Source organism: Danio rerio, chromosome 15, assembly GCF_052040795.2.
Source record: "Danio rerio strain M-AB ecotype USA chromosome 15, GRCz13ab, whole genome shotgun sequence".
NCBI lineage: Eukaryota > Metazoa > Chordata > Actinopteri > Cypriniformes > Danionidae > Danio > Danio rerio.
The window spans coordinates 36,458,817-36,482,780 of record NC_141035.1 but is presented as its reverse complement, the minus strand read 5'-3'; the positions used below and the strand labels follow the sequence as shown (position 1 = coordinate 36,482,780).

The following is a 23,964-nucleotide window of genomic DNA, read 5'->3' as shown; positions in this document are numbered from 1 at the left end:
TTCTTACCAATCTTTTACTTGGTCAATCAGAATGAACTATTTGCAAATCCAGTCAATGCAAAATTGTAGAATTTAGTGAATGCTGAATATACAGTACATACTATCAACATACTGACCAAGTTTGATATTGTGGATGAGTATGGTAGCACAGCTTGTATTACAATTGATATTCTTTTGGTAACACTTTACATTACGGGAAGTTGTATTTACTAACACGATCAAACTATGAACCCCCAGAGCATTTAATAATTTTAATTCAACATTTATAATGCATCATTAATATTTAATGCTTATTAATGCACTCTGCGTTAACAAGAACTAACAATAAATGACTGTATTTTCATGAACTAAATAAAAAAAGATTAATAAATACTGTATTGTTCATTGTTTGTACGCTGTAAAAAATGCTGGGGTTCACACAGTTCATTTGTGTTGGGACAACATGAAGGAATTAAGCTAACTTGAACATAAAACAATTAAGTTGACCCCCAAAAACTTAAGATTTGTGTTGTTTCAGCTCAATTTAAATAAGTGTTTTGAGCAAACCGCAAATGTCCTTAGACATGAGAGTTAATACATGAACTGCATGTCCTGTATTGTCAAGTGTTACCTCATTATTTTGCATTAATTGCATTTCTTGATAGTGTATTTGTTCAGCTTTGAATTGTTTGATTAAAAGGGCTTTAAAAGTCAAAGTCTCTCTCTCTCCCTCACTTTCTCTTTAGTTGTAACTCCTCCTCCAAACCATCAGTCTAACAGCTATACATTCTTCCTCTCCTTCCACTCTTACTCTGAATGACTTAGTCACTGCATGCTGAGGCTTCCCGTTGCCTGTGGGGATTTTGGGGAATTTGTGATGACAGCACCTCTCCCTCTGCGGAGGAGTTGCTTTGAATATCTGAGGAGAAGAGGAAAGAGAGACGATATCGAGAGCTGAGGACGTCCCAATGCATGTTTCCAGGTTTTAACAGGACATTGGACACATTTCGGGATACTCATCGTGACCATGACGGGTGATGGAGTTTCCAGGACATTCTGAGGTGAGATGTTGTTTTGTTGTGTATTTATTAGTAAGTCAGTTTGTTGGACAGAGACGTCAGTTCTTGGGTGCAGGTGGATGTCGGTTTAGGTTACCGATAGAGGAGACTGTGGATATTTTGAAGTTAGTCTTGACGAAAGCGTGTGGTAAGTTAATTTTGAGGCTTGCTGGAAAACATTGTTGAGTTTGTTGTTGACATTTAGATGGCTATGATGTATTTATTTAACTTTGAAATAATCAGAGCTTTTTAGAATCCATAGAGTGTTATGTATTTTTGATATTTTTAATTATTTTAAACCGATACGATATTAGAGTCTGACTGACGAAAACTTTTAATAAATGTAAGATTTTAATTTTAAAAATTGTTTGACCTAATTATTGTTATAATTCCATTTTTCATGCATTTTAAAACATTTTTATTATATATCTGTATGTAATATATTTTTGTGAGTGTCATTTTTACAATTTACAAATTTTTTTGGGGAGATTATTTTGATTTTTTTACGTCCATGTTGAGAATGGTTTAATCCAAAATTATTAAGTAAAAAATTTTATTCAAATGAAAAATAAATAAATTAATAACATACGTTTTTATGAATGTTTTAAACAGTTTTTGCATTAAATGTTTAGATATAAATTTGTTATTACACTGTGAATTAAATTGAATTGGTTGCCTTAAATTTTTAAGTTAAATCAAATTAACCTTATGAGTCATTAGAACTTACTCTACATTAAACTGACTAAACAGCTTGCATAACTCAAAAAATTAAGTTAGAACATGATTTACTTGGTTTAAAAAGTTACAATGAACTAAAGACGTTGTCATGACCAAGTGACAAATAATTATACCTAAATTATGTTTTTGTAATTATCATTCTTGTTTATTTCAAGTCTTTGAGTTTATTTTGTTTACTTTATTTTTAAATTTTAGATGACATTTTTAAATATCTGTTGGGATTTAAAGCTTATCGGATTTCAAATTTTTAGTATTTGTTTAGTTAAATATACTTCCACACTGTGCGAATGGATATTTTGAAGTTTGTTTTGGTAAAAGTGTGACAAATTAATATGTATACTTTTTTTTTTTTTTTTTTTGTAAAAAAGTGTGTGTGTAAAAGTGTAAAAGTGAAATTTAGATGCTTGATGGAAAACATTGTTCTCTTTTTGTTCAACATCTTTAGATGACTTTGTTGAAATTTTGCATTATAGATTTGTTGTTATGTGAGTAACTGACTTTGTTTTTTTTGTGTATGTATAATTTAACTTTTATTTTTTATATATATTAATTGTTGCTACACTGTCTCTCATAGTTGCAACTTTATATCTTCCAATTAATATCTTGCAGTTTGACCTAGTCCTCCCAACATTGAATGTTAGTCCCAATTTAAGCTTTATTCCTCATAATTGCAACTTTGTATCTTAGAATCACATTTTCACAATGTGACTATAATATACTTTACAGTTTATTATAATTTTATTTATTTTTACAAGTATACAAAAATAAACACAGGTACATTAACTTATCTAGATTGTAACAAACTAAAACTGTAAAAAAAAAAAAAAAAAAAAAATATATATATATATATATATATATATATATATATACATATATATATATATATATATATATATATATATATATATATATATATATATATATATATATATATAAAATATTTTTAAATGGTTAATAAAATACATCTTGCTATTTGAATTAAATCAAATTATTATTATAATATTATATATATATATATATATATATATATATATATATATATATATATATATATATATATATATATATATATATATATATATATATATATATATATATATATATATATATATTATATTACCTATTGGGATATTGAGCTTATCTAATATATTTAAAGATTAAGATTTTTTTAAATAGGATAGCGAAATTTGGAGAATTGCTTTAAAAATTGTTTAACATTTTCTTATGTATATGGGGTAATTTGCATGTGAGTAACTAAATTTTGAAAGATAATGGTAAAATAAATTAAATTAAATTAAATCAATTATTTTTTCAGGACATACATTGTATGTACCTGTTGAAATAATGAGTTTATTTAATTTCAAAGTGTTTAATTTAATTTAATTTAATTTAATTTATTTAATTTAATTTAATTTAATTTAATTTAATTTAATTTAATTTAATTTAATTTAATTTAATTTAATTTAATTTAATTTAATTTAATTTAGTTTAATTTAATTCTATTTAATTCTATTTAATTTAATTTAATTTAATTTAATTTTCTCTAAAGAGAGAAAATAAGGCATGCAGGACCTGTAAGACACACACAAAATTCCTTATTTTAAGGTAAGACAACATGTTTCTAGCACAGTTTAGCTATTTCTTAAAATAGGTCATATAATGATGAAGTTTTAGTTATGAAATGTTTATAAAACAACATTTAGTTCACATCAATCACTTTATTCAGTTGAAATAACTAATAGAATTTTGAAAGAACTTTTTTAACACTTGATGTACTCAGACGTGTGTATGAGGAGAAGCAGGATTACTTCACCTTCCACGTGCCAGTAACTCGTTTGCACAGTATGTTTTTACAGGACCGTTACAGTACTGTCGAAACATACGCTGTGTAATGAATTAATAACAATCTCTGCAAAGTGAATGGGAATGGCGGCGTTAACAGTCACTCACAGTGTGTAAAGTGTAAAGAAAACACCACTCGCCCCTTTTCATGTCTTGCAACACTTTGCGCTCAACGAGAAACTTGTAGAAGGCTTGAGTGACATTCACAGTGCAGAATCCTCTTTGGCTGTTTGGATCAAGTCTTTTATACAGCTGGGAATGAGGAGGCCTCCTTTTTCTGTGGCTTTACAGAGAAACGGGCTAAAGGAAAGGAGGTGAGAGGACTAGATCAAATCAGGGTTACACTTGCAACACTGCTTCTCATGAAGGACAACTTTTTCTCTTATTGAGAGCAACTGGAAAGTAACTGGAAGTTTAGTCAGCAGCAGCTTTGCAGTGTATTTCTACTACGTGATATCTCCAAAGTAATCATACAGTTGTCAGTGACTTGTTATGGTTGGTGATTATAACTAATCCATCATAAACAAAGGCATTGTGCTTTGTTTACGTTTGTAAGGGTGCTTTGCAAATGGTTTGCATAAATTGTTGCCATGTCCACTTTTAAATGCAATTTGTTGTACGTCTTTTGGCATTCAGTTTATAGAATTAATAAAGTAGGCATATGTGGGCCACAATTAATTTGGTATAGGGTTTATTTATTCAAGAAGAAGCATTTTTGATTTTTCACCTTGCTCTTATTTAGGGTTTTCTTTTCTAGCAAGATCTGGCAACCCCAAAGAAATGTACCTCCTTTCCAGGGATTTCTTAAACATGATTTTATGTCTATAATAGCGTGTGTACTTTTAACGTCTTCACATGGTCTTATGCTGTGACATTCCGGATTTTTGCTGAATAAATTATTATTTTTGTTGATTAAAAAATGGTTCGACTTTATAATCTTGGTATTTACAGCTGTACACAAGCTTCAGGATTGACAACAACATTTCAATATATGGAAGTGGATTCACTAAATTATAATTTTGTGTCTATAAAACATGACTCAAATTTCAATGTTTGAAACTATTATTCATTAATACCATTTGATATCCATTCGATAAAATGGTGATGTTACAGTGACACAATGAATGATTATGGTTGTTGATTATAACCAGAGCTTGACATTAACAATTGCCAACCCGCCAAATGCCGGTAGATTTCAGCGGTGGCGGGTAAGATACTCCCACTGGCCACTTTGGCTGGTTGAAAATGTTTTTTCCCAGACAATAATTCTTAAAAGCAGGGTTTGACAATAAGGATGGTCCTATATGCATGCAAAGGGGATCTTAGAATTGGGAAGCAACTGGTAAAAATAATTGTATCGTGCGAGCAATAGAAAGCAGGTGAATACTGAATGAGAGGATGATCACCCACGCTAACAGCTGAGGTGATGCGCATGGCTGTTTAAAACGTGCGCGCGCCCCCTATTCCTTGCGTGAAGCAACTGTGTCTAGAAACACAACTGATGTGATCGGTTCTCTTTCAGATGGACTAGACAAAAAGTGATGAACATGCACCCACAGTCTTGCTGCTTTCAAGAGTTCCAGATTTGTCTTTTTGTAAGCAGCATCGATTGCTTTCGCTTTAAGCAATCTTTGAACAGATTAACCGTGTGTGTAATCATCCTTTCATTATCACACAATATGTTTTTTTATCTTCTTTTTTTTGCGTTAATATGGTTTAATTATCATTTTTTTACAATAACATTGCTTTAATGGGGTATTAAGTCCCCATTTATGTATAGTTAACTGGTGATCTGGCACCTTTAGCCTGGACAGATTACTGTGCATATGTTTGTTTTAAAATAAAAAGTGTAGTATGCAGCTATATTTGCCTATTTGCCCATGATTATTGAGCTCATTCACGACACAAAAAAAGTGAAATGAATGAGGAGGCATGTGGAGATAACACAAAATCTAAATCAAGTAATTTTAGCATGTCAAAGTCATATTTATGTGTATAAAATATACTTTCAACAATAAAATATATTTATATTCATGACAATAAAAGTGTGGCTAGTGAAAATGGCGAGTGGCTTGTAATGTTGGAAAACTTCTAGCCAGAGTGGCTTGTGATCAAAAAAGTTAATGCCAAGCCCTGATTATAACTAATCCACCATAAACAAAGGCATTGTGTTTTGTTTATGATTGCAACGCTGCTTTGCACAGTTTTTGGTTCAAGTGTTGCCATGTCCTCTTTTTATAGGAAATGTTGTGTACAGTAAGTGACTTACTTGATTCAGTTGACTTAATTGATTCAGTTGATAGAATTAAAAAAGTAGGCATACAGTATGTGGGTCGCAGTTATTATAGTATGTGGCTTATTATTTTCACGATAAAGTAGTTGTGCTACTTTTTCCACCTTTCTCTTATTTATTGTTTCCTTTCTAGTGTGATCTGGCAAACCAAATGAGATGTACCTCTTTCCATGTCATTTTTTGAGCATTTGTGTCTATCAGAGGCATAATAAAGTCTGTTTAGAAACCCCCCTTTTCTTAAAAGCTACAATTTAACTTTACTTTAAAAAATTAGTAACACCATTATCACTTAAAATGACTGAATGTAATTTTTATAATTAGGCACATATTAGTTTACTGTATAATTTTGCAGGGCAATGAGAGTATTCACTTAAAAAATAATTAAATTGATCGCAAAAAAAAACATTACATAAAGTAAGCAGATTTTAATTAGGCTTTAATATATAAATATGTTGAAATGGATATGAAATCCTATAAATGATGCTCATCTTGTCTCACTTAGGTTGCCAGGTCTTGCTAGTAAATAAAATAAATAAGAAACATTAAACTGTAATTTAATTCCATTTAAAGGTATATATTATGTTTTGTAACTGGTCATCTACATTTCTTCGCTATAATCATCTCATTGTCTTCACTAGGTTATTTTACATGTCTATCTGGTTTGTGATTTTTTTTTAAGTGTAAACATTCAATTTCAAATTATGAGCTCCATTAAAAATGCATAGCAATCAGCAAACAATTAGCGTAATTACAGGAGAGTTTCCCAAAATATGAATTTGCGTGTAACTTAATATCTGTAATACACTGTAATTCATATAATATTTAAAAATATGACATGTGTTGAAGTGTTGTGTATTTCATTACATTATAGGCATTGTTTACAGCTGGTACTGAGATCCGTTTTTGTAGATAACTCTATACACAGGTGTAAACAAATTAGGGTCTTTAGGACATGTCCACTTTCAACCACTTCCAGAGGTCAGTGAAAACCCTCATGTGGTCAGATGTGTTCAAACAACCACAAGAGACCACCGACTTTTCATCTATTTTTCTTAAAGCATGTGAGACAGACAGGATTTATACATTCCCAAGAGACATCTTGATGTCAAAAAGGCATCAAAAAACAAATCAAAAATATGTAAAAAATGCAAATCGATTTGATGTCAAAACCTTTTGACATCTATACCCTGATGCTCTTTTGGCCACCAAAATAACCAAACAAGAATTTTCTTTTGGATCCCTACAATTTATTTAAACTACCATAATGTCAAAACAACATAAATTTGACATCTAACATTGGCATCAAAAAACACTGTTATTAATTTTTGATGCCAATTTTTAACCCAGGCTCATTGCAGATACCTAGATATTTTTACATTTCTGGGGACAGAGAAATACGGAACCGGAGGTATGTCTGCTCACAGTTTTTGTTTTTGCAAATTCACCAGAGGCCACTGTGTACGCTCAAATTCCTCTTGCATGTTCTCTTCTCGAGTAAATCCACCAGAGGGCGCAATATACATTTCACTTACTAATTTACACTTGCTCTCGACTGAATGACTGACCAACTTACCCAACCGATAGTGTTTTCAAAAGCAATCTAGAAAAAGAAAAGCTGTTGCAGCTGCATGATTTTACCACATTTTCAGCCTGTTTATTTGTTTATTTATTTATTCCTTTATTTTTTTGCTTTTGTTATACCTGTTTTCTGCAACCATTGTTTGCTGGACTCGAACCTCGTTGTCAACTCCGCTCTGATGTACTGTACACAGCGAGCTACTGGGCAAACAGGTAACACCAGAAAAAAACATTCATACAGAGGTAAGCGATCAGCTGGTAGCGCTAAAATAAACAGAAGCCGTCTGCAACTTCATACCGCCCCGTAGCATTCGTTTTAGAGACGTACCTCTGGCTGCATAATTTGCACTCTCCAGAAATGTAGACAGTAGTACGTATCCACAATGAGCCTGCAGTGCCAATTTTAGATGTCAATTTGATGTCAATTTGACATTAAGGTCAATCATTGGTTTGGTTTAAAAATGAAAAACGTCTAAACAGCGCAATGTTCTTTCACCATGCAGTCCAAGATTAAACAAATCAAACTAACTGGTCCAATAATGTATGATTCACAGTTTTCACTTCCATTTATTTACACTTATGAAATGCATTACAGGACCTTCATATCTGCTCTGTTGACTGTCAATGATGAAAATTCAACTCTGCTGGTTAACAAAATGACATTCATTGACCTTCCAATAGTTTGAATCAATATATTGTGTAAGAAATAATACAGAGAGAAATCTGTATAATAACAAAAAAAGCACTGTCAGTTTATTGCCAGGTTTTTGTACAGTGATTTACAACACCAATACAGATCATATATCACTTCAAACTATTAAAAATGTCAATAAATGTCACTTCTTAAACTTTTTAACATCAACAGATGTTCAAGGAACGATCAAAGGTCCCATAATGCAATTCAAAAGCATAAATAGATGAAAAAATTCTTACAGAAAGCTGGTAATTTATAGATTATTAGAGATTATTATATATTAGAGCAGAAATGAAAGCTTCTTCTGTTTGTATAGTTTTCCATTCTCTTTTTTTGTGCATCTCCATTGTGCTACAAATTGTGAGGTTATTTCGCAATATCAGATCAACAAATTTGAAAAAAATCCATGCACACATCCACCCATAGATTCCCATCAAATAAATCAGGAAAGTAAGTTTAAATTGACAAAAAAGCATGGATAAATAAACCATTTTTGCATTTTCTTCGTCCACTTGTGATCCGATTGTCCAAACAAAACCAACTACAGGTGAAAGCAGAGCCAGCTATTCTTTGCATGCATTTCACGTGCACGTGGGAAGCTGTAGGTGGCTGTGAGTCACTGACCTTGTCCGCTGTTTGGTCATTGTTCTTATCAGCTTTTAAAGGTTAAAGCCCTGAGGTTTTGTTATGGGCAGGTGTGTGTTTTCTTTCTCTTGATGAAATTAGACCATGTTTTTTTGAGAGTGGGTGTGAGTGTGTGTGTGTGATAAATGCAGATTGAGAGCGCAGCACAATGCAACGTGTTAAATGTGAAGGCCAGAGTCAGGGCTTGCCAGCTGGCCCCTTCTCACATTTAACGCCACAGATACAGCACACTAACAGACTCAGCTGGGATTTTCTATGCATGCTTGAGAGCACACTGGAGTATTCAGTATTTCCATCTGTCGATGATCGCTAATGCTTGATTTTGAAAGGTGCATGAAAGGAAACTCTTTGTTGAAGATAAGTGTATCAGTCAGTGAAGTATGTCTGTTTGACCTTTTTTTTTTTTTTTTTTTTACAGATTGATTTATTGATACATTTGTGTGTGTGTTTCAACATCTTTTTGTGGTGTGGGGGTTCTAGATTGTTAGTTTTTGTAGTCAACAATAGAATGACTAATCATTTTCAAAACTGTCTCTATAGTTTAACTTTTTTTTGAGCGCATTGCAACTACCAATGAATGACTGTCACAAAAATATATGAGTAGTTTGGTTTGTTTCTATAGAGATTTTTATGGCTGAAAGATTTAGCCATTTTCATAGTTAAAAGTGTGAATGTCTGTTTACATGTCTTATATACAAAGGTGCACAGGGTCGGTGCGTCCATAGAGGCGACCTAGGCAGCCGCCTAGGGTGGCAGTATAGAGAGGGCGGCATCCCCGACACCTCCCTTACCACCCGCGTCCTCAGTTATGTCCGCGACACCTCCCTCACCACCCGCTTCCTCAGTTATATTTGTGCATTTGCGACAGAATAGAGAGGGCGGCGTCAGCAACACCTCCATCAGCACCTGTGTCCTCAGTTATATTTGCGCATAGGGCGGCAGTATAGAGGTCCAAGACACCCGCGCGTCCTCACTCAGTTATATCCGCGCATAGGAAAGCAGAATAGAGAGGGCGGTGTCCGTGACACCTCCCTCAGCTCCCGCGCATCCTCAGTTATATCCGTGCATAGGGCGGCAGAGTAGAGGTCTGCGACACCTCACTTCATTTTCATAACCAGTCACTTTCGTTTTTTACATTGGGGTTGAGGGCGGCGTGATCATCCTCTGCCTAGAGCAGCAGTTCAGCTTGCTCCAGCCCTGAAGGTGCAGTTTGTAAGTTTGACACCCAGTGGTTGAAGAAGGTATTGCATTCCTGGATCAAAACACAGTCAAGTGCAGGTTAGCAGATTGACGACACCAACATGAGCTAACCTGATAATTGAGCCTAAAGGCTGATTTAAGGCCAATGAAATTGTGTTATACATAAAAGCAATGGTACGCGATAAGAGGAATTTTCCATATTAAAAGAAGTTTTTGTTGTAAACAACACCTGAAATATGTATATTTTAGAAACATCTGTTTCTTGCAGCTAACAAACTGATAAACTGACAATGATCTCCTCATGTACACCTCATGTGCTTTATTCAGTGTTTAATGCCAATAAAGTGAGTTTGAATGCCATTTTAAATGGCATTTATTGCCATATACTGAAAGCAGCAGCAGATAGTTTACCTCAGATTTTGAAAATAAATAAATTGAACTTTTGAACTGTGACGTAGTGCAAGCCAACACATATCAGTGATAAGCATGTCATTTTGATAATGTTAAAGAGGTTTGAAATGTATGAATTAAATTATAAACCTTACCATTTAGCTGGAGTGCAGTGAGTGCACTATTCTGTGCTTCTGAATGGCGGTATTTAAATTTCTGTCGTGTTTCGTATGATGCAAAATTGCTTAACACTGTAAATCTCATCACGTAGCGTGTTGTTAGGACATGGGGTTACAATGTAACCTTCTCACCTAATGTTTACGGTCGTAATATTTATATCATTTTCTTATTAATATGCTCATGTAGAACTTATTTCAGAGTCCTCCTGCTACTGTCCACTGAGGGCGCACGGATTCATACTTTGAGAGCTTTTCTGACTGAAAAATTGAAAATACACTGTTTTGCCCAAAGGCAACCTGGGATTCTGAAATATGATTGGCTAAATTGGCAATGGGTAAACCAAAACAAAGACAGACATTCCAGCATGTAACAGAGATTTTTAAAGCTTCAGCATTGTTTTTTAGATAAACGAGAATGTTCACTTAGCATGTTTCCTACAGTAAATATCTGCAAACATATTATGGTATTTTTAGGCTTTAAAAGAGTCAAAATCTACTTAAAGCACTTTTACGTGCAAATATAGTTGTCAGACTACATAACATTTTTCATATTTAATAAATATGAAAATATTTAAAAGGATTAAAAATGATGAAATCACTGCATCCAAAAAAAAGTTTTTTTTTTGTAGATGAAAAATAGTATAAATATTAACAAAGTTTGTTTTTATTTTCTATTTTTATTTTACTTTAGTTTAATTTGTAATGCTTCTCTTGTTTTGTTGTAGTCTTTTTAACATTTTTAAATCATCTCTCTATAGTTTTTCTTTGTTGAGCGCATTGTAACTACCAATTAATGACTATTACAAAAATAAATGAGTAATTTGGTTTGTGTCCATAAAGATCACTTATATGGTTAAAATATGTAGCCATTTTTATGGTTAAAACAGCGAATATCTGTTTTCATGCCTTATATTTAATTACATGCATATGTAGTTGTCAGACTACATGAAATTTTTGGTCATCGCGATTATTCACATCTAAAATAAAAGTTCATTTTGACATAATATATGTGTGTGTACTATGTATATTGATTATGTAGACATAAAATAGGTATGCATATTGAACAGATTATATGTAAATTTAAATACCTATGGAAAAAAAGTTTTAATGAATATATTTAACACACATAACTTTTAGGCGGCACAGTAGGTAGTGCTGATGCCTCATAGCAAGAAGATCGCTGGGTCGCTGGTTCGAGCCTCGGCTGGGTCAGTTGGCGTTTCCGTGTGGAGTTTGCATGTTCTCCCTGCGTTCGCGTGGGTTTCCTCCGGGTGCTCCGGTTTCCCCCACAGTCCAAAGACATGCAGTACAGGTGAACTGAGTAGGCTAAATTGTCCGTATTGTTTGAATGAGTGTGTGTGTGGATGTTTCCCAGAGATGGGTTGTGGCTGAAATGGCATCCGCTGCATAAAATCTTGTTGGATAAGTTGGCGGTTCATTCCGCTGGGGCCACCCCGGATCAATAAAGGGACTATGCTGAAAAGAAAATGAATGAATTAATGAATAGAACTTTTAGTCACATGGGTTTCCTCCACAGTCCATGACATGCCCTATAGGTGAATTGGGTAAACTAAACTGGCCATAGTGTTTGAGCATGTGTGTGAATGAGTGTGTATGGGTGTTTCCCAGTACTGGGTTGCGGCTGGAAGGGCATCCTCTGTGTTTGTGGTTCCTTCCACTGTGGCAACCTCTGAAATAGAGACTAAGCCAATGGAAAATGAATAAATGAATATATCTCATATTAAAACAAACTTTTATTTTTGATATGATTAATCGATTAATCTTTGTCCGGAATTAAAAAAATCTATTTAAGGATTAAAAAAAGATGGAAATGAAGTACAGCATTCAAAATATGTAAACCTTTTAATCATATGAATCTTCTGTTTTATATTTTTTTTTTAAATCAGATTTTATTAGTCATTTCTTCCACCGCCACTTTCAACACGATAGCATTCGCCTCTGGAATGATCTGGCCTGTCAGATACACTTCGCGTTTAAACTGATCAATCTGACAAAGCAAACCAATCACGTCTTAATAAAGCGCCAGTGAGTGGCATGATTTCACGCTCGTAGCCCCTCGATAGAAACATCCTGCCAGGAATAATCTTGGTCTTTCACAGTTCATCTGTCTAGATGATGTTCTTGAGCCAAAGTGTCAGAAAGGAATGTTCTTTCTTTTCTCCACCAATCAGACTCTTCCTCTGGTTTAATGTGTGTTTTTGCGGACCGTGTTTTGGGGGGTAATGAGGGGGTTAGCAGGATCGCTAACCACAGCCTGGTCTGGGACATTTAGGTCGTGTGATGAATGGACGGGTGCATTGTAAATCAGCCACTGGAGAGCGAAGGGCTGGATTCCTCATAGCACTGATGTCACCACCGTCGTGCTTTCAACAGATCCAGACTTGAACGCTCTCAGCCCGAGCCAGATGTTCAACCCCTCAGATCCCCTGTTATTCCCTCCTCTACTTGTGCAAGAGTCCCAGTTATTCCCTCTCTGCCACTTTGGGATGCCGTTATCACTTTTCTGGCTCTGTGGGATTCGCTCGTAGACATTCAGGTTCTAAAATAGTTTCTGATGTGATACCATTGATTTTCTTGCGTTTTACAACTTTAATTTTTTTTTTTGGTTTCCTAATGATACATTGTTCCTTTTTGTCCTGATTTCTCCTCATATTTACATTTACATATACAATACATAAAAAAATGCTGTTTGGGGAGCGTCACGGTGGCGCAGTGGGTAGCACAATTGCCTCACAGCTAGAAGGTTGCTGATTCGAGCCTCAGCAGGGTCAGTTGGCATTTCTGCGTGAAGTTTCTCCCACAAAGACATGTGCTATAGGAGAATTGGGTAAACTAAATTGTCTGTAGTGTTTGTGTGTTAATGAGTTGTGTATGGATGTTTCCCAGTACTGGGTTGCAGCGGGAAGGGCATCCGCTCTGTAAAACATATGCTGCATGACTTGGCTGTTCATTCTGCTGTGGCGACCCCTGATACATAAAGGGATTAAGCCGAAGGAGAATGAATGAATGTTTTACGCAGCGGATGCCCTTCCAGCTGCAAACCAGTACTGGGAATTTGGATGTTCTCCCCATGTTTGCGTAGGTTTCCTTTGAAAGTGTATGAGTGTATTTGTGAATGAGTGTATAGGTGTTTCCTATTACTAGGTTGAAATTTTTATATTTATATTTATTGGCCAATATATCGGTTATTAGCCTTTGAATATAAAGAATTTTGTTTTATTTATCAGTATTGGTCAAAAATTCAATTTTGCATCCCTAGTTTGAGTAATTATCTGTGAAATACGAAGGTTTTTCTATGAAATACCATGAGAAGCACTGATCTATTTTGAGTTTTTGTTGTAATGATGCTTCTGCAGTTCCATATTATCTCACAAAAATATGTAAAAAAATAACTTAAAATCTTATGGGGTGCATTTCTGGTTTCCCAGTCTGATTAAGCTGTTGATTAGATGCTCTTAAAGTGGATAGTTTACCAAAATAATATATATTTTCTGTTAATTTACTTTCACCCTCAGGCAATCCAGTGCCTTCAGCAGGATATTAAAGTTTCAGAATGAAACTGTGGTTGTTTGTGATTCAGAACATTAAAGTGACTGTCAAACCTTTGAAAGCCAAAAAAACAAGGCCAAAACAATTACAAAATTAATTCAGATCCTGATGTTGCATTCAGGCCTTGGGAAGCGAAATGATTAAACTGAATGCCCAAAGACCACAATTTCAGCTAAAATCTTCTTTAAAGTTTTAATTAGGAAGAAAAGGGACCTACACATTGAATGGCCTGAGGGTAAATTAATAGAAGATTTTTTTTTCAGTGAACACTGTTTTTACGTATGCTAAATTAGCAAACACATATTTAAAAAAATCATAAAAGCATGTAATGCTAAATTAATGACAATTTCTGTTCTTTCTTTTCAGCATGATTAACACAAAGCCCTGACTTTCACAAAGAAACCCGTTCAGTCCAAATGGTGGAACATGACAAACATGGCAGTTTCTGGAATAATACAAAGACTTTTCTGGATATTCCATATGCCTAGCTCCAAACAGTAGACTGAAACATGGACAATCCACCCATGATGGCTTTAGAGGAGCGACGATCTTCAGCGCTCAAAATGACTTTCTCCGGAGAGCTTTCAATGGCGGACTCAACCAAGGCTTGTAACCAGACCTCAAAAAACACTCCTAATTCCCTCTCAATCACAGATGATCCTTTGGAAGACCAAACCAAACTGGAACTGAAAAATAAAAGTTCACTGGAAAGAGAGATCAGTCAAACTGTATCCTCACAAATCAGCAAAGACGGCCCTTGTATTCAAATCTCAAATCATCTCACAAAGGAAAAGACTAAAACATGCATCAAAAGTGCTTCAGATTCAATTTCAAGTCCAAACCCCAAGTTGAACGGAATTAATCATGAATCTCACATGAAAAGCCATTTTTTGACTCCCTCGGGTAGTCCTCTGACCAACAACGCTGATGTTGATCCCTCAAACGTATCATTGACCTCCTACCCTTTCTCTAGTTCAAAAATCAGATCCATTTCAAACCCCGCTTACTCTTTTACATCCTCTCCAGTGGGATCGTCCCACCTCAAGCACCCCTACTCTGCTCCTTTGCCAGTTTCCAAAGGGTCCGATCTACCCCGAATCATCAAACACAAACCCAGCTCCATTACCTTTGCAGATTACAATGACTTTTTGGGTTTGATCCAGAACTCCAGAGCCACCGAGAGTTCAGATGCGTTTGAGACCTCTTCTGAAGATGAAGGCCAGGATGTGGTTTTCCATGATGGCAATGAGGTTTTGCCCAAATGCAAAGAGCTTCAGGCCTGCTCCAGGAGAAACAGGGCTGGATTGGAGAAGCTGAGAAGGAAAGGAACCTGTGGACAAGGAGTTGGAGAAGAAAGATCTGGAAGCAAACCTCCACTCACCAGCAGGAGCAGTTATGAGGCTGAGGAGGAGAGCAGCAGCACTGAGGTGAGGATGGAGACAAGTTTAATTGGCCTTTTGCGATTTATTTATTTATTTTTTAAAGCTTGGCTGTGTGAAGTTTACATTTTTGTGTTGACATTTTTATTCCGAATTGCTTTCAATTCAACATATTTATACACTCAAAAATGGTGTTTGCTCTTTGTTCAGTCTGCTTGAGTTGAAAAATTAGCTGAAAACAACACGATTCTTGAGTTTTTTTGGTGACAACTTAATTGTTTTATGTGCAATCTACTTAAATTTGTAACAAGCTAACTAAATTCCTTCATGTTGTCCCAACACAAATCGATTGTGTGGAACCCAGATTTTTTTTTTACAGAGTATATTCGATCGTTCGTTCCTTCATCCATATTCTTCAAGTGTTCTGGTTTATGTTTGCTATCTATAAGGCTGAATGTTAAATGCTGGAGATTAATATAGTTTAAATTACTTAAAATATGGTAGTATGCTTCATCTGTTTATTGATCATTTTAACAAAAAAGGTCATGGGAAGCCTGCACTCTAAAATAGTCAAAAAGTCAAGGCAACAAATATATTAATGTAGCTTTAACCTATTTTAATAAAATATTCACAGGGTAAAAAAAGTTGACTCAACTCAGAATTGTAAGGCAACTTGCAGCAGAACTTTTTTTGAGTTCAACTTTCAACCCAAGTACTGCACTTGACTCAATAAGGCTGGTTGCCTTAAAATTTTAAGTTGAATCAACTTGTTTTTCTTTTTTTACAGCGCAGGATTCAACTAATTTAATAAAGTAATTCGAAGTTTAGCTTAATGTTTTAGTCAGTTTTATTGATGTAAGTTGAGATTAAATCAAATTTCAATTAAAACAAAGGACGGGAGCAAGAATTTGTAACAGTGTGGAAATTTCAGGAAGTGTTTGGCAGTTTTGTTAAATACATGGTAATAGTTTATTTTAATGTACAATTCACGCTTTTAACAAACTATTTACTTAGACTTTTAGCTCAATTATTTACAAATGATCTGTTTATTAATAGTTAGTAAGTTATTAAGGAAGTGGTTGGGTTTAAGTATTTGATAGGGTTGTAAAATAAGACCATACTTTCTAAGTGCTAATAAACAATTAATGTATTTATAATAGGCAAGTAATAAGAATGTAGTAAATAGTGTAAACGGCTACATTAACAGTTAAATAAACTAAAAAAAAGTAATTAAGAAGTAAATTCCTCTATAACATAGATTTGTACTTTTTGTTTTGAAATTAATTTAATATTTAGCAAGATTAGTTTTTTTTTTTGTAGATTAAATCATACTTGAAAGCTATAGTTGAGGTCCAACTCGTGAGTAAATTGTTATTTTAAGTTGATTTTTCTATTACCTTTAGGTTTAGTCTTAAAAAAATCTCAGTGTGAATGCAATGTATACCAGGACCAAATATATCTTTTTCTTGTTTGGTCCTGACCCAACCAAGAGAACTGAACTACAGGTGTAAACAAACCCTAAATTCGTGATGACAGTACATAATATTTTTCTATTTATTGTACAAGATGATATTTAGTTTAAAGTAAAATTTAGAGGCTTAATTAGGTTAATGTGGTAAATTAGGCATGTTTGGTTTAATTAGGAAAATGATTGGGCAAAATAAATAATATGTTTTCCAGAGGATAAAATATAATAAAATATAATGTGAAATTTGACCTTACTTGCTCTGCTAAACTTGGGAGATATTTTAAAAAGAACTTACTTTTCTACTAATAGTTTACTAATAATTTAGGCTCTTACTGTATATCCATAAAAAGAACAAATAACCTGCATGTGCACTTAGTTTTCAGAAACGGGCACTTTGAATCCTGTGTTTAAACGTGCCCTTTTTATACTCCCAAAGTGTCATCATGTAAACAAATAGCCAAAATGCCAAAATGTTTTTTTTTTTTTTTTTTTTTTTAAACGATTGGTCAACGCCGGGCTGAGAGATTGGGGCAATCTGTGCTTTTGAAAACACTTGGGTTGGGTTTAAGGAAGGGGGTGGATCTGAAAAAGTGTACACAGCAGCCTTTGGTGGATTCACGAAAACAAAAACTGGAAAAAAGTTGCCTCCCGCGACGTATTTCACGATCTCCAGAAGTGTATATAGGGGTACATTTTAATAATGAGCTTGGGTTAGAAACAACACAGTTCTTGAGTTTTTTTTGCGACAACGTAATAGTGTAATTTTCAATCCACTTAAATTTGCAATACTTAATAAGTTAACTTAATACCATCATAGTGCCTCAACACATGTCAGCTGTGAGTACCGCAGCATATTTTATAGTGAAGACTGAACGAATAATAATCAGTGATCCATCAACTTTAACGGTGTATTCAATAGACTGTTAATGCCATAAAGCGAAGATTTTCAATGCATCTATCATAGTCACAGTCATCGTGGAATGTCCTGTCAGAGCAACTGTCTATTTAGTAATGAACTTAGCCTTCCATTACTTACAGCCCCATTTGGTTGGAGCCAGTCACGGGTGATTTACGTCTTTCTCTGAACCTCATGCCTGAAGTGACTGTTGGCAACCTGTGACCTCACCATCCCAAGCCTTTAAAGAAGCGTCACGTGGACGTACATATAAAAACACAAGAGCGTATTCCCTACCATGCTGGATAAGAGATCCTGTAAAAATGTCCCATTCCATTCATACCACAGATAACCAGGACAAAGAGTAGAGTTGAGGCCGTCACACCCTGTTACTCTGTTCTTATCACTACATAAGAGCAAAGTTACCATTGTCCAGTTTGACATATTTTTTCACTATTACCCAGATGTTTTTCGAAATGATACTTTCCAATATTTACATACTTTAAAGTCACTATTGTAGACATATGGTACATATTGTATACATACAGCTGAAGTCAAAATTATCAGCGCTCCTGCATTTGTTTTCTTTTTTTAAATATTTTCAAATGATGTTTAACAGAGCAAGGAATTTTTCACAGTATTTTCTATAATTTTTTTTTTCTGCTGGAGAAAGTCTTATTTGTTTTATTTAGGCTAGAATAAAAGCTGTTTTTATTTATTTTTTAAAATCATTTTAAGGTCAATATTATTAGTCCTTTTAAGCAATATTTTTTCCAGATAGTCTACAGAACAAACCATCGTCACACAACTTGCCTAATTACCCTAACTTGCCTACATGGTAGGGTAGGTTAAGCCTTTATATGTCACTTTAAGCTGTACACTAGTATCTTGAGCAATATCTTGTTAAATATTATGTTCTGTCATCATGGCAAAGATAAATGATATCAGAGTTTAGACATTAGATATTCAAACTTTTGTTTAGAAATGCGTTTATGTGTTTATATGCATGGATTTATTTAGTTTATTATTAGTTTAATTGGAAAGTGTAATAAAAGGTGGTTGTATCTATCGAGTGTCATTCTGAAAAGAGTTACTGCCTGCAATAAAAGAAGAGGCAGGCCTCTGAAATAAATAGGTAAACTCTTAGGGAAGTTTTAGAAGGACATGTATTAAAATATTGTATTGTTGAAGTCATAATCATTAAATAACTGAGTAAATGTAAATAAATTTATGATTTTAATATTATTTCATTCATTCATTCATTTTCTTTTGGCTTAGTCCCTTAATTTATCAGGGGTTGCCACAGTGTAATGAACCGCCAACTTATCCAGCATATGTTTTACACAGCCGATGCCCATCCAGCTGCAGCCCAGTACTGAGAAACACCCAAACACTCTCATTCACACATACACTACGGCCAGTTTAGTGTCTTCAATTCACCTATAATGCATGTCTTTGGACTGTGGGGGAAACCGAAGCACCCAGAGGAAACCAACGCCAACACAAGGGGAAACTCTGACTCGAACCAGTGACCTTGCTGTCAGGCGACAGTGCTAATCACTGAGCCACCGTGTTGCCTTATATTATTTATAAAAAATAAACAATTAACTAAAATAAAAACGAAATAAAACAAAGTAATTTTTTTAATATAGCACTTTTAAAACTTAAATCTGGGCGAGGCAGTGGCGCAGTAGGTAGTGCTGTCGCCTCACAGCAAGAAGGTCGCTGGGTCGCTGGTTCGAACCTCGGCTCAGTTGGCGTTTCTGTGTGGAGTTTGCATGTTCTCTTCGCGTGGGTTTCCTCCGGGTGCTCCAGTTTCCCCCACAGTCCAAAGACATGCGGTACAGGTGAAATGGGTAAGCTAAATTGTCCATAGTGTATGAGTGTGTGTGTGAATGTGTGTGTGGATCTCCCCCAGAAATGTGTTGCGGCTGGAAGGGCATCCGCTGCGTAAAAACTTGCTGCATAAGTTGGCGGTTCATTCCGCTGTGGCGACCCCGGATTAATAAAGGGACTAAGCCGATAAGAAAATGAATAAAACTTAAATCTCAAAGCGCTTCACACAAAAATATATGATTTTAAAATTATGTCTAGAAATAAAATTATTGACTAAAATAAAATAAAATAATAATATTTTATTTTTATATAGCACCTTCAAAACTCAATTGTCAGAGCGCTTCACACAAAAAATATGATTTTAAAATAATATCTTATAATAAAATAGTTTGACTTAATTAAAATTAAATTAAAAATAAATAAAAAATAAAATAATGTATTTCTAAAACAAAACAAAACAAAACAAATGAAACAACCCCTACTTTTTTTGTACAAGAAAAGACTATGTAAAATAACATTTTTTGGGCAGGTGAGCTGTGAAGGACTCGTGGTTCAGATGGTTGTCTGAGTTTGTTAGGTCCCGCTCCCCTCTGTGCTGCACGTGCTTCACTCTCTCTGTCTTTTACTCATTCTGTGGTCATGCTTGATTTAAGACGGACGTGTGAAAGAATGTGGAGCCCCTCATGTGAACGCTGACCTTGCCCCATTTGCACCCTCTCAATAAGCCGTGCATATGTATATGCATATAAATAAAGTTCAGTTGCGAAGGCCTATTAGTAATATCTGAAATTTTCTTCAAAAATGACCATTTTAAAATCAGCCTCCTATGTTTATATTCAATTATTTCACTTTAAAGACAATGAAAAGAACCATGAATGTGAAATGACTAGACCTGCACACAGGAGCCAGAGAAAAAGGCTCATTTTAGAAGAACATTTCAGACGACACTTAGAGGTTGTTTTTGCATTTGAACTCTTCATATATAATTCTAAATATAGAGTTAAAGTCAGAATTATTAGCCCTCTTGAATTATTAGCCCCTTTATATTCCCCCCACCCCCCAATTTCTGTTTCACGGAGAGTTTTTTTCAACACATTTCTAAACATAATAGTTTTAATAACTTATTTCTAATAACTGATTTCTTTCATCTTTGCCATGATGACAATACATAAAGTTTTACTAGATATATTTTCCAGACACTAGTATTCTGCTTAAAGTGACATTTAAAGGCATATCTAGATTTAGGCAGGTTAGGGTAAAAAGGCAAGTTGTTGTATAATGATGGTTTGTTCTCTAGACAATCGGAAAAAAAATATTGCTTAAGGGGGCTAATCATTTTGACCTTAAAATGGTTTTCAAAAATTAAAAACTGTTAAGGCTTTCTAAAAGAGAAGAAAAAGAAGAAAAAAATATATTAACAGAAATACTGTGAAATATTTTATATATATTTTATGTATATATACATACATACATACATGCATATATATATATATATATATATATATATATATATATATATATATATATATATATATATATATATATATATATATATATATATATATATGTTAATTTGTTAATTTGTTTATTTTTTCAAAGTTTTTTCAATCTTACCTGAAGATAAAACATTGGATAATAAAATACACATAAAGATTTAAAGTTTTATTGCTAGAAAAGCAACATTTTTATTTATTTTTGTTCATTAGTATTATAAAAAAAAGCATACATTTTACTCAAAAGTCAACATAAATCACAAACTTTTGAAAGTTTGTCAAGTGGTCTCTTAATTTTTTTCATTGCTGTATATATTTATATACAGTATATTATATAAATCATAACACAGCAGTTCTCAGTTCTCACAGTTCTCAGCATAATTGAATACACCCCATTTTGAAAATGAATATTTTTAGCCATTTTTTCAGTCAATGTAGGTAAGATATTTTGGTGCATTTGAACAAAACAGACTAATTAAACAGATATATTTATTAAAATAATATTTTAGTCACCAAAATATTATGCTGGGCACTGTATATTAAACTTAAACAGTTGCTATTTCACTCAATTCCTTTTAATATGCATTTCGCTTCTTCACCATTTGGTGGCGCTCTATGCAAACGTTTGCACAAATGGTGTCCAACAGAACTAATAGAGTTATTTATACTTTTTAATGTGGATTTTTGTCTGCATACATCCTGGAATTGTAAAAAAAAAAAAAAAAATCAGCATCTCCAGCCGCCTGGCCATATCCTTGTGAGAAAAGCCACTATGTATGACAGTGGACGACTGCTGTAACACAAAAACAGGAGGATTTTCTTGCTCCTCGGGGTCTTATCTGACCTGGATTTGAAGCAGTTCAGCAAACGGATTATGGCTGGTGGCCTGAAGGATGACATATTGCTACATTCTCTCTGTGGCGGAGGCTGGCACACTCAGTGGGTGGCATGGCCGTGGCATGAAGCCCAGAGCGGTGCCAAAGCCAGGCACTTGACTCCTCATTTCCATGTCAATGGGCCAGTGCTGAGATTTACAATGTGGCCAATTTGCGGCGGTGCAGTTGTGCTCCTCGGCCATTCTGTCTGCCGTGCAAGATAACAATGATGAGCTGATCTGGTGGGACTGACTCATACCGGTCCAGTTGCCATGACTAGTGTATTTTCTCACGACTGACAGGGAGGAAAGGGCTGTTGTAACTGATGCCGGGTTATTGAATACCATTCATTCCGGATGAAGAACGGATTCCCGAGGGCTATCAAACTTTTGTGAGGAAAAATCAATCATCTATGGAAATTGACACTTGATTTTTTTGGGGGGCGGGGGGTTGTTGTGTTTTGGACAAGTTACAGTATTTGTTGACACTTTGCTGTAATTTATTAGAAGTTTTATTCTATATCCTCCCGAGACCCCGACCATTGGCTTGTGTCTTCTGTAATGGACACTGCATTTTCCTGAATTTTCTTTGAATTTTTTAAACCACTCTGTCAAGTCCTGTTGTATTGTTCAGAGGACATCCTGGGCTTTCTAGTGATATGTCATTTGATTGGCTGGCATGCCAGGAACTACTTCTTACACTGCATACAAAATGGCTGACATACAAAAAAGCACATTTTATGGGAAGGAGAGAGGCATGTAAAATTGAGCTTTTTAAATGTTTTTTACTATTATTATTACAACAATACATTTAGCTTTCAAAGCTGTTAACTTGTTTGTGTTTCAAAATACCATCCTTTTTTAAATGTCCACTATTGTGGACACCAGGACCATCTTAACGTAATTAATGACTGCATGTTATAGGAGGCAGAACTGAAGCAGAGAGGATTCTTTAAAAAATAGTCGAGGGAGACTCTGATTAAGAGTCTGACAATTAGAGAGTTAGAGACAATTAGAGAATAACAATCAGGTTTAAATCACTTTTGTTTTGAATTAATATCACTTCTTATTTATTTAGTTATTTTTTGTTTGGCTCTCTTTCTGACTAAACTGTTTCAGGAGTTTCAATACAAAAGGAAAAAATGGCTTTTGTTTTTTTTTGTTACATTATTATTGGATTAATATCCGTTTACAGCCATATCCTGTACATTTTTTTTTTGTCTGAGTGGCGGTCGTTTCGAACTACAATGGTCCTGTGGTCTACTACCGTGGACATGCTGTAAAATTAAAAATAAAAACAAAATGTAAAAACTCTAAATTGTAGTTTTTTTTTTACCCAAAGGATGTAGGAAATCACAGGAAAAAAAAAAAACAAAAAAAAAACTTTTTGTCTCAGTAGGATATAATTGTTCATTTGTGCAATATACTAATAGCTCCATTATGATGTATAAATACACACTTTGTTTATTTGATATTATGAACAAACATAAAAAGTACTTTGAAAATAAATATTGTAAAAAAATGCAATATTAGATATTAAAGGATTTATTAGTATGTACTTTTAAATTTAGTAATTAAATGACAAATATTACTTAGTAGTATTAATAAATATGATTAATTTTTCATTGTTAGCATTATATTTACTGCATTAATTATGTTGTTGGACAAAGAAAATTTTTTTTTAAGAAATATTATGCCCATAAAGTCTGCATTTATATAATCAAAATACAGAAAAAATGTAAATGTTTCTATAAATTAAACAATTTATATTTTAAGATACATTTTAAGATATGTTTAAAATCTAATTTGTTCTTTAAGATTTAGTCTAATGGATAATCTTGAAAATTATTCTG

At 34.0% G+C, this 23,964-nt stretch overlaps 1 protein-coding gene across 1 annotated transcript in view; it reads left to right on the top strand.

Annotated features, from left to right (window-relative positions):
* The first annotated feature begins 782 nt into the window (after positions 1-782).
* stard13b (StAR related lipid transfer domain containing 13b) overlaps positions 783-23,964 on the top strand; it is a 173,801-nt gene continuing 150,619 nt past the window's right edge. Inside the window, exons 1-2 of the mRNA XM_087284421.1 lie at positions 783-1,040; positions 14,533-15,593. Coding sequence (XP_087140547.1) covers positions 14,676-15,593 — 918 coding nt within the window. The 5' untranslated portion in view covers positions 783-1,040; positions 14,533-14,675. The remainder of the gene's footprint in view (positions 1,041-14,532; positions 15,594-23,964) is intronic.